At 54.5% G+C, this 12,424-nt stretch overlaps 1 protein-coding gene across 1 annotated transcript; it reads right to left on the reverse strand.

Annotated features, from left to right (window-relative positions):
* Positions 1-362: 362 nt before the first annotated feature.
* Positions 363-12,205, reverse strand: EMILIN3 (elastin microfibril interfacer 3). Its single transcript, XM_030232774.2, has 4 exons — positions 12,009-12,205; positions 8,859-8,981; positions 5,760-6,007; positions 363-4,852 (listed from the first exon to the last, which is right to left on the reverse strand). Exons 1-4 carry the CDS (start codon positions 12,203-12,205, stop codon positions 2,958-2,960), a joined length of 2,463 nt encoding a protein of 820 aa, XP_030088634.1. The 3' UTR covers positions 363-2,957.
* Between the last annotated feature and the right edge of the window lie 219 nt (positions 12,206-12,424).

Consider the following 12,424-nt stretch of genomic DNA (forward strand, 5'->3'; position numbering starts at 1 on the left):
TTAGATAAAACCTAAATTGACCTCCTGCAGCTGAAAGCCATCCCCCTTTCTCCTCTCACCACAGACCTTGTTGAACACTCTGTCCCCATCTTTCCTATGGGACCCTTCAAGTCCTCTACAGTTGCAGTGAGGCCCTTCCATGGCTGTCTCTTCTCCAGGCTGAGCATTCCTGACTCTCTCTTCATGGGAGGTATAAAGTAAAACAAAGGCAGAAGCACTGCTGGGCTCCTTCCTCCAGTCTGGCATCTACCTTCTCCTTCCCTGACCCCTGTGTGTAAGTCATTTTGTCTGCCACTTCTGGAAGCCACACAAGTCATTTTGATCCTGGAAAACTCAGCAAGAAATACTTTATTTTTTTCCTTTCCAGTACAAACAGTTTTTCAGCTTTTAAAATCTGAACAAATAGACATGGTTTTAAAAACAATAGAACACAGTCTTTTAACAGGATCAGTTATCAACTGCCTCAGAAAGCTGCCCATGCAAGCACAACCCCATGGGCAGCATTTCCTTATTCTGCAAGCAATTTTTAAAAAATGCCCAGTTTTGTACAAAGTTCCTTTCATTTTTTAAACATGAATAGCTGAGAACTGAAATAACAAACTGTCCATAGCTTCAAGTGACTAGTCAGCAATAGTCCAAACATAGCACCATTTTCTGGAAGGCCAAACTTCTTCCTTGTCCTGGTTCTGTTATGGCCAGTCCTGGCTCCCTCTTTTATGGGGAAGCTGTTCCTGTTCACCCACTCTAATCCAGCCCTGGCTGGGGAACAGGAAGCCTGGCCCTTGGCTTGGTTTTCTCTTTGGTTTTCTCCCTGGTGTAAAGGGGATGGAAAAGGGGCTTAGGCAGGATGCTCCCCCTGCAGGGTGAGGGCTCCCCTGGCCCATCACAAAGTACTCAGAGTTGCCTTGAAACTTCTTCCTGAGGCTGGAGAAAGAGTTTTGTTGTCTAAGAGCAGTTTTTTCAGGATGCCCAAAGGCAGCAGGAGATTGTTCCTCAGCTGGAGAAGTGTCTCAGCAGCTGGAGGGTAGCTCCAAATCAGCAAAGCCCAGAGCAGTGAGAGCAAATTCTGGTGCTGTGAGCACCTGGCAGGGCTGGGCAAGTGGTGGGGGGCCACGTGTCCTCTCTATGCTCCCACAGCTCATGCTCCTCTGGAAGGGGACCGAGCTTTTACTGCCTCAGGGGAACATGGCTACTGGACTCAGTGGTCCCTGTGGTCCTCCCTAAACTGGAAGCATGTTTAAGGGAGCTCACCCAGATTTTCTTGGGGGAAAAAAGGTGCCCAGATGCATCTCTGCTGGGAGTTGCTGCTGGTTTGAGCTAGTCAGAGCACAGAGCTGCTCCTTCATGCAATTAGGGGGGATCAGGCAGGGAATTATGGTGCAGAAGAGCAGGGACAGCCTGGTGAGGGTGACAGGCACTGTGTGAGAGCCAAAGGCTGGCTGGTGTGGAAGGGTTCATGAGCTACAATGCTGAGAGAAAAGTATGTTCCTCTGCTATAAAGTGCCAGAGTTGCTTGGGTGGAGGCTCTTTAATTTCCTCCTCATCCTAGTAATGAAGTCCCCATTGGCTGATCAGTGGAGGATGCCCATGGTGGGCTCCTAGGAGAGATGGATTCTGTGTGCGACAGCTCTGCGGGACAAGGCTGGAGTTGCACAGGAACATGGACAGTGTTTTCCAGCTTGCCTGTTTGTGGGAAACCAGAGTCAAGCTGGGTAAATGATGTGGGTTTTTCATTCTGAGCTGAGGACAGGCCTCCAGAGGTGTTCTCACAGATGCCCTGCCTTGTTCCACATCAGTGTTGGTCCCAAGGCTATTGGCAACCCAGTGGGATCAGAAGAGCTTGAGGAGGACATGGGCTCCTGCTCCTCCACTGGTGCACTCACACCCTGCAGCAGCTGGAACTCTCCTGCCTGGGATGAGATGATGGAGTTCACAGCTTAAGCAATAAAACAGGAAAGAGACAGAGCTGGAGGACAGTACTGCTCTGTGCACAGCTTGGTATCTGCAGAGACCTATGGACACAGTTCTTCTCAGGGAAGACACGTGTTTTCCATAACCATCATGTCAGTCCCAGGTGTAACTAGAGAGCCCAGCAAAGTAGGATTGCAAAGCACAGCAGCCCCCAAAACCAGCTCTCTCCAAACACTGCTGCCACAGCTTTTTGCAACTTGGTGTGGGTCTTTGGAATATGGCAAAGGACATGGGGGCAGCATTAGGAAACTGGAATCAGATGAGCACCATGGCACAGGATTGTTCAAAAATATACATACACATACTATATATATATATATGCATATGTGTTTTCCTAATGCACACCCTCATATGCTCCATAAGGCATCTGCATCTGCATGGAGGAGGGAGCATTATAAATGGATTTACCATACACAAGGAGGGCTGCCATCTCAGAGAAGGGAAGCCAGTTCCCGGAGGGACGTGTGAATACGTGTGTTCTTTGAAATCTATGATTGCTGTGGTGAGTTTTGTTCCCTGCAAGGAGCCCTGGCTCTGCTCAGTCTCTGGATTAAGATGCAGGTGGTCTTTAGGTCAGAGAAACTATTCCTCAGCTGATAACTACAGGGTTTTATTCTTCAAGAAATTATAAATCCACAAAAAAAAAAAAAAAAAAAAAAGAAAAAAAAGTTTCTGCTTCCAGCTTACTCTTGAGTTGTCCTTCCGGGGTCATCAGCCCAGGAGCCAAAGCAACACACCCAGCCAGGAGGCAGTGACACTGCTGCGCCAGGGTCAGGACAGTTGCTGAGCATCAGGAGGGGAGCACCAGCATGGTGGAGTTAAGGAGAAGTGGGGCCAACAAGATTAGGGGAAAACAAAAATATGTAGCAGCTTTTCATAAAAAAATTATCCCAAGAACTGTTGTCACATTGGAGTGAGTCTGTGTGATATAATTTAATCCTGTCCTTCACAGCAGGAGAAGGAAGACACATGGCATTGCAGTGTGGCTAATGCTGCCTCCTCTCCGCCTTCTCCTCCAAGTACCCGACCTGCTCTGCCAGCTCAGAGACCTTAGCTTGGCAGTCAAGCAAGTTGTCCTTCAGTCCTGTTATTTCCTGAGAGTGGGCAGCCAGTGTCCCGTTCATGTGGTCCATGTAGTCCCACAGACTGCCCGTGTGTTTCTCCAGTTCCTCCCTGATGTCATCCAGGCTGCCGGGAATGGCCCCCAGCCTGCCGCAGGCGCTCTCCACCCGCGCCACCCGCTCATCGAAGCGAGAAACCTCCTGCTGCAGGCCATGGGCCACGTTCTTGCAGGAGCTCAAGTCGCTGACAATCCTGGCTTTGAGTCGCTCCAGGTCTCCCTTGAGGTTCAGGACACGGCGGTTGCTGAAGAAAAGCTGGGAACCTTGGTCGTTGACTTTCTCCTGGATGGAGTGGACCTCATCCTCAATCTTCCGCTCGTGCTCATCTAGAGAGGAGTTGACATGCGTCACTGTGTCTGAGTACTGGGAGACGGAGTCCTTGAGCCCTGTCAGAGACTTGCTCACAGTGTTCAGGTTGATCTTCAGCAAGGTGATCTCCCCTTGCAAAGCCCCTGATGCTTCCTCCTCGATTCGCCGCTGGATCTCCAGGATGGTGGCGTTCAGCTTGCGCAGGAGGTCGTAATTGCTGTCCATGCGGAGGAGCAGGTCCTGGTTCTTGTTCTGGCAGTCCTCGATCTCCGTGCGAAAGGTCTCCACATCTTTGGAGGCAGAGGTGCAGCCCAGGGAGCAGGTGCTCTCCAGGGTGATGAGGCGATTCTGCAACGCCTCCAGTGTCTCATCTGTCCGTTTCCTCATGCTGGCAAGCTCCCCTTCCAGCACAGGCACCACTGCTCCGTCCATGCCCATGGGAGAACTGACATTGCTCAGCTCCCCCACGATGGTCATGAACCTGTCCTCCAGGGTCTGCATTTTGTCTTCAAAGGCAGTCCTCATGCCATCCACCTCTGCCACCACTGTGCCTTTCATGCTGTCCTCTATACCAGAGCAGCAGCTCCCTGTTTCCCTCTCTGTGGCATTGAGCCTGGCTTCCAGGTCCTCGAAGCGCCCTTCAAAGAGGTTCCCTAGGGTGACAGTGGAGATTTCTCCATCCAGGCGTGAGTGCAGGTTCTTCTGGGACTCAGAGATGCTGTGAAGGCCTTTCTCAAGGATGTTCATGCGATCTGTGAGGTAGTCCAGGTTGCTGCAGCAGCTTTCCACCACCGTCAGCCCTTGGATCTGGGTCTCCAGCTGAGAGATCTCTTTCTTGATCTCCAGCTCCTTCCCATCCAGCGTCTGCTGCAGCCGCAGGTTGGCGGCTTTCTCCTCCTCGCACTGCTGCCGCACCTCTTGGATGCGGAAATCACACGTGGTCTGGATCTTGCCCAGCTTCTTCTCGAAGCCATCGAGCAGCTCTCCACGCAGGTTGCTCAGCCTCGTGTCCACATACTCCTCCAGCAGGTCAATGGAGGTGAGAGGCGAGGGCCGGGCGGATTCCAGCAGGTGCTTGATCTGCCCATCGTGGTCCAGGACCATGCCCCGCACCTCGTGCAGCAGATCCGCCTTGGTTTTCAGCACGTCGCTCACCTCGGTCACTTTGGTCAGGATGTCCCCTACGGGAGGGTACGTGGCGATGTCAGCTTTGTCTGCCACGTCCACCAGGCCGTCGGGAATGATGCCGAAGCCCACGGAGGAGTCTGGCGTGCCCGGGCTGTTCATCAGGGAGCCGATCATCTTGGTGGTGTCCTCCTGGATGGCCAGGCGCAGGCGGTCCCCCAGCCCACTCACCATGGTGTGCAGGCTGTCGTAGGACTGGGAAAGGCGCCTCACCTCCTCCTCCAGCCGATCCAGGCGGTCCCCGAAGAGGCCAGGCAGCTTCCTGCCTGCACAGGGAAAGAAACAGGTGTCACAGACATATTTTATGAATAATCCTTTTGCCAGGATCTTTTCTCCTGAGAAGCTGGGAAGCTTCAGCTTCTCCATGTTTTGCTGCTTTGGAATGTGATTTGGAGAATTGGTTACCCAGCATGTGAAATTGTTTTTACTTGATGACCAATGACAGCCACCTGTGTCGAGGCTGTGAGCAGTCACAAGATTTTATCATTCCTTGCCTTTCCTTGCTAGCCTTCTGATGAAATCCTTTCTTCTATTCTTTTAGTATAGTTTTAATATATAATTTTCTTTTAATATATCATAAAATAATAAATCAGCCTTCTGAAACATGGAGTCAAGGTTCTCATCTCTTCCCTCGTCCTGGGATCCATGCGAACACCACTACATTTGGTGAGCCCTGAGTGAGGAACATTACCACAAATAGAGAGGGCACAGTGAGGGCTGGTGCTCCTTTAACTTCCTTTCCCATAATAACCTTGTGTCCTGCCCTCTGTTATTGTCACTTCAGCAAAATCTCAGCCCACATCTCTCCTTAAGCTATCAGGAAACCCTCTTTCCTCTTGGGATCCAGCCCTCTGTTCCGAAGTTCAACAGCAGGTGAGGATAACAGCCCAGGAGAGCTTCATCTTGAGGCACCCCACATCAACCCTATAATTAATGGGAAAATGCTCTAAATCAATCAGGAAAGGCAATTTTGAAACTGCATGTTTTGAAAGAAACAAGATTTAAAAAACAAGTGGTCCTCAAAGCAATCAAATGTCAGGTCTCTGATGGAAAACACGTCACCCACTGCAGTTTTGCCAGATTTATGCTCTACACTGGAACCAAGAGAACCTGGAGGTTCGAGTGCATGACAATGCAATGACCTGGGGACATGAAGCAGGAGCAAGATCTCACCATATTGATTCTTCTTTGGTCCCGGGAACAGGTCAGGGTGGCTTTTGGGATAGGGAGGAGGTCTGGGCATTGGAAACATCTTTTGCCCAGGGGGCATTTTAGGGCTGGGATGCTGGGGCAGAAGGCCAGGCTGGTCTGTCGGGCTGTCATGGCACCCTTCTCCCATGAAGCCTGGGCAGCACCTCCAGGACAGCTCGGTCACTGTCTTGTATCCAATCTTGTATTTGGGCCTGAAGAAGGTGCGGTACCTTGCCAGGAGAGGGGAGGGAGAGAGAGAGAAGACAGTTTAGAGAAGCAACCTCAACATCAAGCAGTAGAGCAGGGTCACAGTCCAGTTGAACGTGGGAAATCTGGGCACATGGGGAAGCCTGGCTGAAACCCTTGAGCTGCACCTGCAGACCATGGCCCATCTTCTCCAAGAGCTCACTGCAGCATTACAGTGGGGTTTTGGTTGAGTATTTTTTAACCTGGGACACTGTGGTGATTTAGAACTGCAGCTCTAAGTGCATTGCTGCAGTTCCTGGCCTGAGAGGTGACTACTGTGACACTGTGTGGCAGCTCCTGGCCAGCAGAGCACAAGATGAAATGATGGAACCGATTCCAAAGGCCCTACAAGCTCACATTACTTCCAAGAGGGAAGTGGACTGCTTGTAAAAGTGGTTTGCACTTTGAATTGACCTACAGAATTTCCTAGTGGGATCAAAACAATCCTCAGCTGTAATCCTGGAAGCGCCCATGAGGGTTGAAATACCTTTGAAAAGGTGTTTCCTCTCTGTGTGGAGGGCATCAGTTTGCTGGGAAGCCTAAAGAGGCTTGGGCTGGCCTGGTGAGGGTCTCCAGGGGGATGCTGTCATGTGCACAGAGGGATGGCTCCTTACCCTGCCTCCTGCCCCAGCTGGGATGCCCTGGGAAGTGTCTCCATCACTAATTTGGGTATTACAGCATTGATCCTCCCACAGCCAGCACACAAGGTGCAAGGTGCCACCTCACAGCTTCCCCCTCTGCTCTTGCTCTGAATGGGGTCCCACCAGCCACTGGGGAGGATTCAGCTGCTCCCTGCTTTCCTGTGAGGCAGCAGTGCTGGAACAGGGCCCTGCTGGCCCCTGTGTTCCCCCACCAGCTGAGCTGAGCCGTACAGGGCTGAACACAGCACTTTTCTTACCACCTCCAAACACCAATGCTTTAAGCCTGCCTTCTGGAAATTTCCAATCTGAATTTACCAGGGCCTGAAAAGCCTGAAGTTTGCTGTTTTGCAACAACACACACCATCAGCCTCTTGTTCTTCTCTAGCATGCTCAGCAGAAGGTCTTGGAGGAGCAGCACAGCCATCCGTGCTGCAGAGGGGCTGCAGAAGGCACTAATCCATCAGTCAGGGCAGTACACAGGGCTGAGTCCCTGCCATCCATGTCCTTGTCTGAATTCAGTGTCCCCAGCCCAGGCTGTAGCCCCTGGCAGTGCTGCTCCCACACAATTCCCAGAGAGATACAGCCACCTCCATAGACACCACAGGACAGGAGGATAAACCAAACCCAAAGCCTCTGCTCTTTGAATCTCTTCAAAATTTCTCAACATCCATTTCCCAAGGGGACAGTTTCAAAACAAGCTCTTCTTGATACTTCTCTTCACAGATTCTGCTGAATTTCAATGATCTTTCCTTCTGTTGTAGTGTGTAGAAACCTGCCTGGATGTACCACAGGAGATTGCTGCTCCAGCCACTGTCAGGGGGTGAAGAAAAGTGGCATCCATAAGGCAGAGCACCTTCTCTGTGTCATCCCAGCCTCTGCAGAGGAGCTCAAAGCCTTGGGCACTTCCAAATCTTTCTGCTGCTGCTCCAAACAGCAGCAAGGGGAAGTATTTGCAGCCAGCTGCACAAACATTCACTGATGGCCCCAGCACGTGGAAAACCCATGCTTCCCTTTTGTCCATGGATACAGCATCTGAGGCTCTGCAGAAAATTCAGCTGTGGGTCCAGCTGCTCTCAGAAAACACTCTGGTTTCACCCTGGTTTTGTTTGAAGGAGACAGAGGACATCGTGGAGATGGGAGAGGCTTTGGAGATCTCCTCCATGGGTACCAGCAGCTGCAGGATGTCCTGAAGTCCCCAGATGCTGCTAAAACACTTGTGATGGGAAGAACAAGTGAGTGAGTGAGTCCAGCTGCCCATCTCTGCCAGGAGAGGATCTGAGCAGAGCCCATGGCACCACTGGGGCACGGAGAGTCCCAGCCAGCTGCCACAGGATGGCTACTAGGCTCTGACAAAAACTTCTCTCATCCCAGTTTTCCTCTGTGCTCAGCTCTGCTCCACTCCTCCATCCTGGGGAGGATGCAGGAGAGCTTTTCCACATGGAGCAGCATCCCTGGAGGGTGGTGAAGGACAAAGACCCTGCACCACTGGTGGCTCCAGCTGTGGCACAGTAAAGTGTTTCCCTCCAGCACTGACCAGGTGGCAGAGTTTTGCAAGTATTTTCCTGGAGCAGGAAGCACTGAGCCATCCCCAGCCACAGGCTCCATTTCCTCATCTTCTCAGCAAGGTTCTCACTGAGCTGCCATCATTCTGCCACATTGCAGGTCCATGACAAACTGCTTTTCTACACACCTGCACAGGACTTCCCCACTTCCCATGATTTACAGATTTATTGCTGAATCATTGAATAACCTGAGTTTGAAGGGACCCATAAGGATCATTGTACCCAGCAACTGCACAGAACACCCCCAAAAATCACACCATGGGCCTGAGAGCATTATCCAGATGCTTCTTTCACTCTGTCAGGCTTGGTGCCAAGATCAGCTTCCTTGGGGAGCCTTTTCCAGTGCTCAGCTGCCATCTGGGTGAAAACCTTTTCCTGATATCCAGTCTAAACCTCCCCTGACAGTTTCTGAGCAGGGATAGAGCTCCCCCTCCCTCCTGACAGATCCCACCTTATCTCCTCCCAACACCACTGCCCTGCCACTGTCTGCCATGTCCAGGAGAAGCCCTTCAGCCCCTTTCACTGCCCTCTGGAAAGTGGGGGTTCATGGTCAGAACGGTGGCACAGGGTCTCAGGAGATAAATCTCTTTGGGAGGGGAAGGGAGCCATGGCCCAGGGTGCCCCATACTCACAGCACTTTCCCTGGGCACTTGGGTCCCCAGCTGCACTTGTGGTACTCAGCCTTGACGTAGCTCTCGGCCCCGTCCTGCAGCGTGCACGTCACGTTGCGCTGCACCACGTAGGCACAGTAACTCCTGGGGGGACACAGAGAGACACTGTCACCCCCCACCCAGCAGACAGCACTGCCAGACACTGCCAGAGAGCTCTGGGGGCAGGAGCTGGAAGGAGCCCCCCAGCTTGGGCAGCTGCTGAGGAGGGGCATCACAACCATGCTGCAGGAGCGTGGTTCCTGTCATTGTCACAGCCACGTTGTCACCAGTGCTGGTGGTGTCCCCAGGGCTGGGCTGTGCTTGGCACAGCATGGACTGTGTGGTGAGACAGGCTGTGAGGACAATCAGAATCCCAGCAGCAGCAGTTGTTGGAATAGGATCCCAGAAATAGCTCCAGCAGTGCCTGGCAGGAGTGGTCTGTCTTGCTGCAGCTCCTGGAGTGCTGCCAGTGCAGGGGCCCCCCCAAAAGCCTTCTGCCCTTGCTGTGGGTGCTGCCACAGACAAGGCACAGGGAGGAGATGCTGCTCTGTAGGGCTGCAGCATTGTGGCTCCCTCCATCACGGAGGCAGGGGCACAGCAGATCTGTGGAGGAGGCTGGAAACCCCCTCAGATCTCTGGGACAATACAGAGTACAGAGAGCCTCTTCCCTCCTGCCATCCCCCTGCAGTGCATGCCACAGGTACCAGCCAGCTTTCCTGAGCCAAGCAGCACAGCCAGGCACTGAGGATAAGTCGGCTGGGAGGAAGGCAGCGTGTGGGAAGGATGTAGGGCTGCTGCAGGACAGATGGAGGCCAAGGCTGCTCCAGCTGAAAGCAGGGCTGCTGGCAGGAGCAGATGGACTTGGTCCACAGGGGCAGAGACAGCAGGGATGTGTGGGGAGGCAGGGATTAAGGGCAGGGGGATGTGGCAGACGGCGGAGCAGGAGGAGAGGAGGGCACAGGCCCAGGGTGCAGAGCTGAGCTGAGGCAGGAGGTCAGCGGGAGGCGGCAGATGGGCCAGCGCAAGCTGCAGGTGCAGGGAGGTGTTCAGTGAGGCGGGAGGACGTGGCTGCCCCTGTGCCAGCTGGGGGCTTGGTATGGATGGATAGGGAGCACACTTTGTCTTCACCTGTTTGCCATCAGTGCTTGTCCCTCCTTCATTGATCTTTCCCCACTCAGGGCGAGCCTGAGTGTGACATGGGGGGGCTGGAGGAGGGCTGTGCACACCCACCCTGCTCATGCACACACTCACACTCAAACAGGAGACACCATAGACCTTCTTACCAAACCCTTCTGCTCCATCCTGACAGTCACAGTCCCTTTCCTGTACCTCCACCTGCCAGAAGTGTCTCAACATCATCCAGACCACTACAGCAAGCCCCTGAGAGCTGGGCTGAGGCCCTGCAGCTCATCTCTGTGCTCAGCCCTGAGGCTGTTCTCCACAGGCCATGTGATGGCCATGCCAGGGAACTCTGACTGCATCCCAGCCTGGGAGGCAGCTGAGCTGCAGCAGCCCCGGCTGCCTCCCAGTGCCCCCATCCAGAGGCTGCACAATCTCCAACAGCCCCCAGGGCAGGAGCTCTCTCCATGAAGCAGCAAGGTATGAGCAGGGTCATCCTCCCTCCAAACCTCTCTCTTCTCCCTTCCAGCAGGGATCCCCTGGTCCCACACCCCCAGCACATCCCACTTGCTCTCCCCAGGAGCTGCAGCAGCACATCCACCCCAGCCCCTCTCTGATCCACCAGGATGGGCACACCACTCCCATTTGTGACTGGCATTTCCAGCCTGCCCAGACCTGAGCAGCTCTGCCCTGGCAAGGGGCTGCCAGGCTCAGAGCATGAGTAGGTCCCTGTGCTGCTCCCTGCTCCTCCACAAGTGAGTCATTCATCCATGCACAGGACCACAGGAGAAGGAAGGCCAGCCACTTCTCTCAGCTGGAGAGAAGGGAGTCTATGTGTGTTCATGTGTGGAAATTCAGGATCACAGACTATCCATAAACCCAGGACCTGCTTACAAACACCACCAGCTGCCTCTAAGTTAACTAGTAGCCAATGCAGGCAGATCTACTAGCCACTACTAATAAACCCTGCCTACACAGGTTAGTGTGGTTCTGGCTCACTCTTTCTCTCAGAACCCCCTTCCCTTCTCACACACCTGTGGCAAGCAGTTTTATAGCTCCAGCCTGATGTTTTTACAGTGAGCAGCTGGAAAATTTTATGGGTTTCTGAAAGTTCTCACTGGCACTGCCAGTATTGTTCATCCCTAGTGTTACTTTATTCGTTTCAGCTTGTTCGTAACCCCACATCCTCCCTCTTTCAAAGGAGCCCTGCAGAAACTGCCCTAGCAAACAAGCAGAGAGGGAAGGAACACCCCCCAATGTAACAGAGTTCTCCGCCCCCAGTGTAACAGCTCTTATGCAACTGAACGGAAAAAGTCTACAGTTTGTGTAAAACCCACATTCCTCACTGCCCGAGCTTTCCAGGTTTCTTGAAAACGTATTTAAACTCCGGCATGTATGTACTTTACAAGCAATTCCCTCCAAGCCAAGCTGTTTTCACACCTAGGTCTGTGCACTGCCATCCTCCCCTCCCGCACATCCCCACCCGCCGATGTCACGCAGAGCAGGTACCTGCACCCACCCCAAAACCACACACGGGCACCCCCATCCCCACCTCCCCCAGCGCCGTCCCGCACCGCACCGCAGCACACGTGTCCCACCTCACGGAGCCCGTTCGTTCCCTCCTGGAAATACAACTCCCGGAGCCTCCTCTAGATGGAGGGGGGCACCGAGACATTCGGGCTCTGCTGCGCTGCCGCCAGCCCTCGCTCCGTACCTGGCGGATGATACCGAGCAAGGGATGCCGCGGTCGGTGCCCAGGGACTCCCGCCCAGCCAGGGATGCCTGCAAGCGAGCCCTCGGGAAGGCACCCACGGTCGGCACCGTGGTTTGGGTACCCGCGGCAGTGTGTCCCCCGGGGATGCTGCCCGTAGAGCCCAGAGGCGCGGGCGGTGCGCGGTGGCCGCGCTCTATTCCCGGTAAGGGATGCCCGACGGAGCCCCGGCTCGGTGCCGGGCACGGCGGCTCCCGGTGCCCTCCGGATGGGTTGCGCGGCCGCGGCCGGGGGTCGCTTACTTGTGCTTGCCCACGGGCTTGCCGGGGCCGAGCTGCGGGCTGGAGCCGGCCGTGTAGAGGCTGTACCTGCCGCCGTAGGGCAGGGGGGCGGCGGGGTGGTAGAAGGTACCCTTGGCGTCGGCGAGGGCCAGCAGCGTCCCCAAGGAGAGACAGGCGAGCAGCGCTCCGCGGCGGCGCAGCGCCCGCGCCCGCCGCATGGTCCCGGCCCGGCGGTGAAGCGGGATGGGATGGGACGGGATGAGATGGGATGGAACGGGATGGGATGGGACGGGATGAGACGGGGCGGGACGGGGGGGCCGCTGGGCCCCGCCGGGACAGCGCTGAGGAGGGGACCGAGCGCCGCTCCCTGAGCCCTGCCCGGCCCCTGCCTGTCCCTGTCCTTGTCCCCAGCCCTGCCCGGCCCTGCCCGGCGGCAC

Source organism: Serinus canaria, chromosome 20 (genome assembly GCF_022539315.1).
Source record: "Serinus canaria isolate serCan28SL12 chromosome 20, serCan2020, whole genome shotgun sequence".
NCBI classification, from domain to species: domain Eukaryota; kingdom Metazoa; phylum Chordata; class Aves; order Passeriformes; family Fringillidae; genus Serinus; species Serinus canaria.

What these genes read in the sequence shown, in the direction of transcription:
- EMILIN3 (XM_030232774.2), bottom strand. Translation starts at nt 12,205, where the DNA reads ATGCGGCGGGCGCGGGCGCTGCGCCGCCGCGGAGCGCTGCTCGCCTGT. An exon ending in AAGCCCGTGGGCAAGCACAA is followed by an intron (nt 8,982 to 12,008) that starts GTAAGCGACCCC and finishes GTGTCCCCCCAG; the next exon opens with GAGTTACTGTGCCTACGTGG. An exon ending in ACCAAAGAAGAATCAATATG is followed by an intron (nt 4,853 to 5,759) that starts GTGAGATCTTGC and finishes TTCCCTGTGCAG; the next exon opens with GCAGGAAGCTGCCTGGCCTC.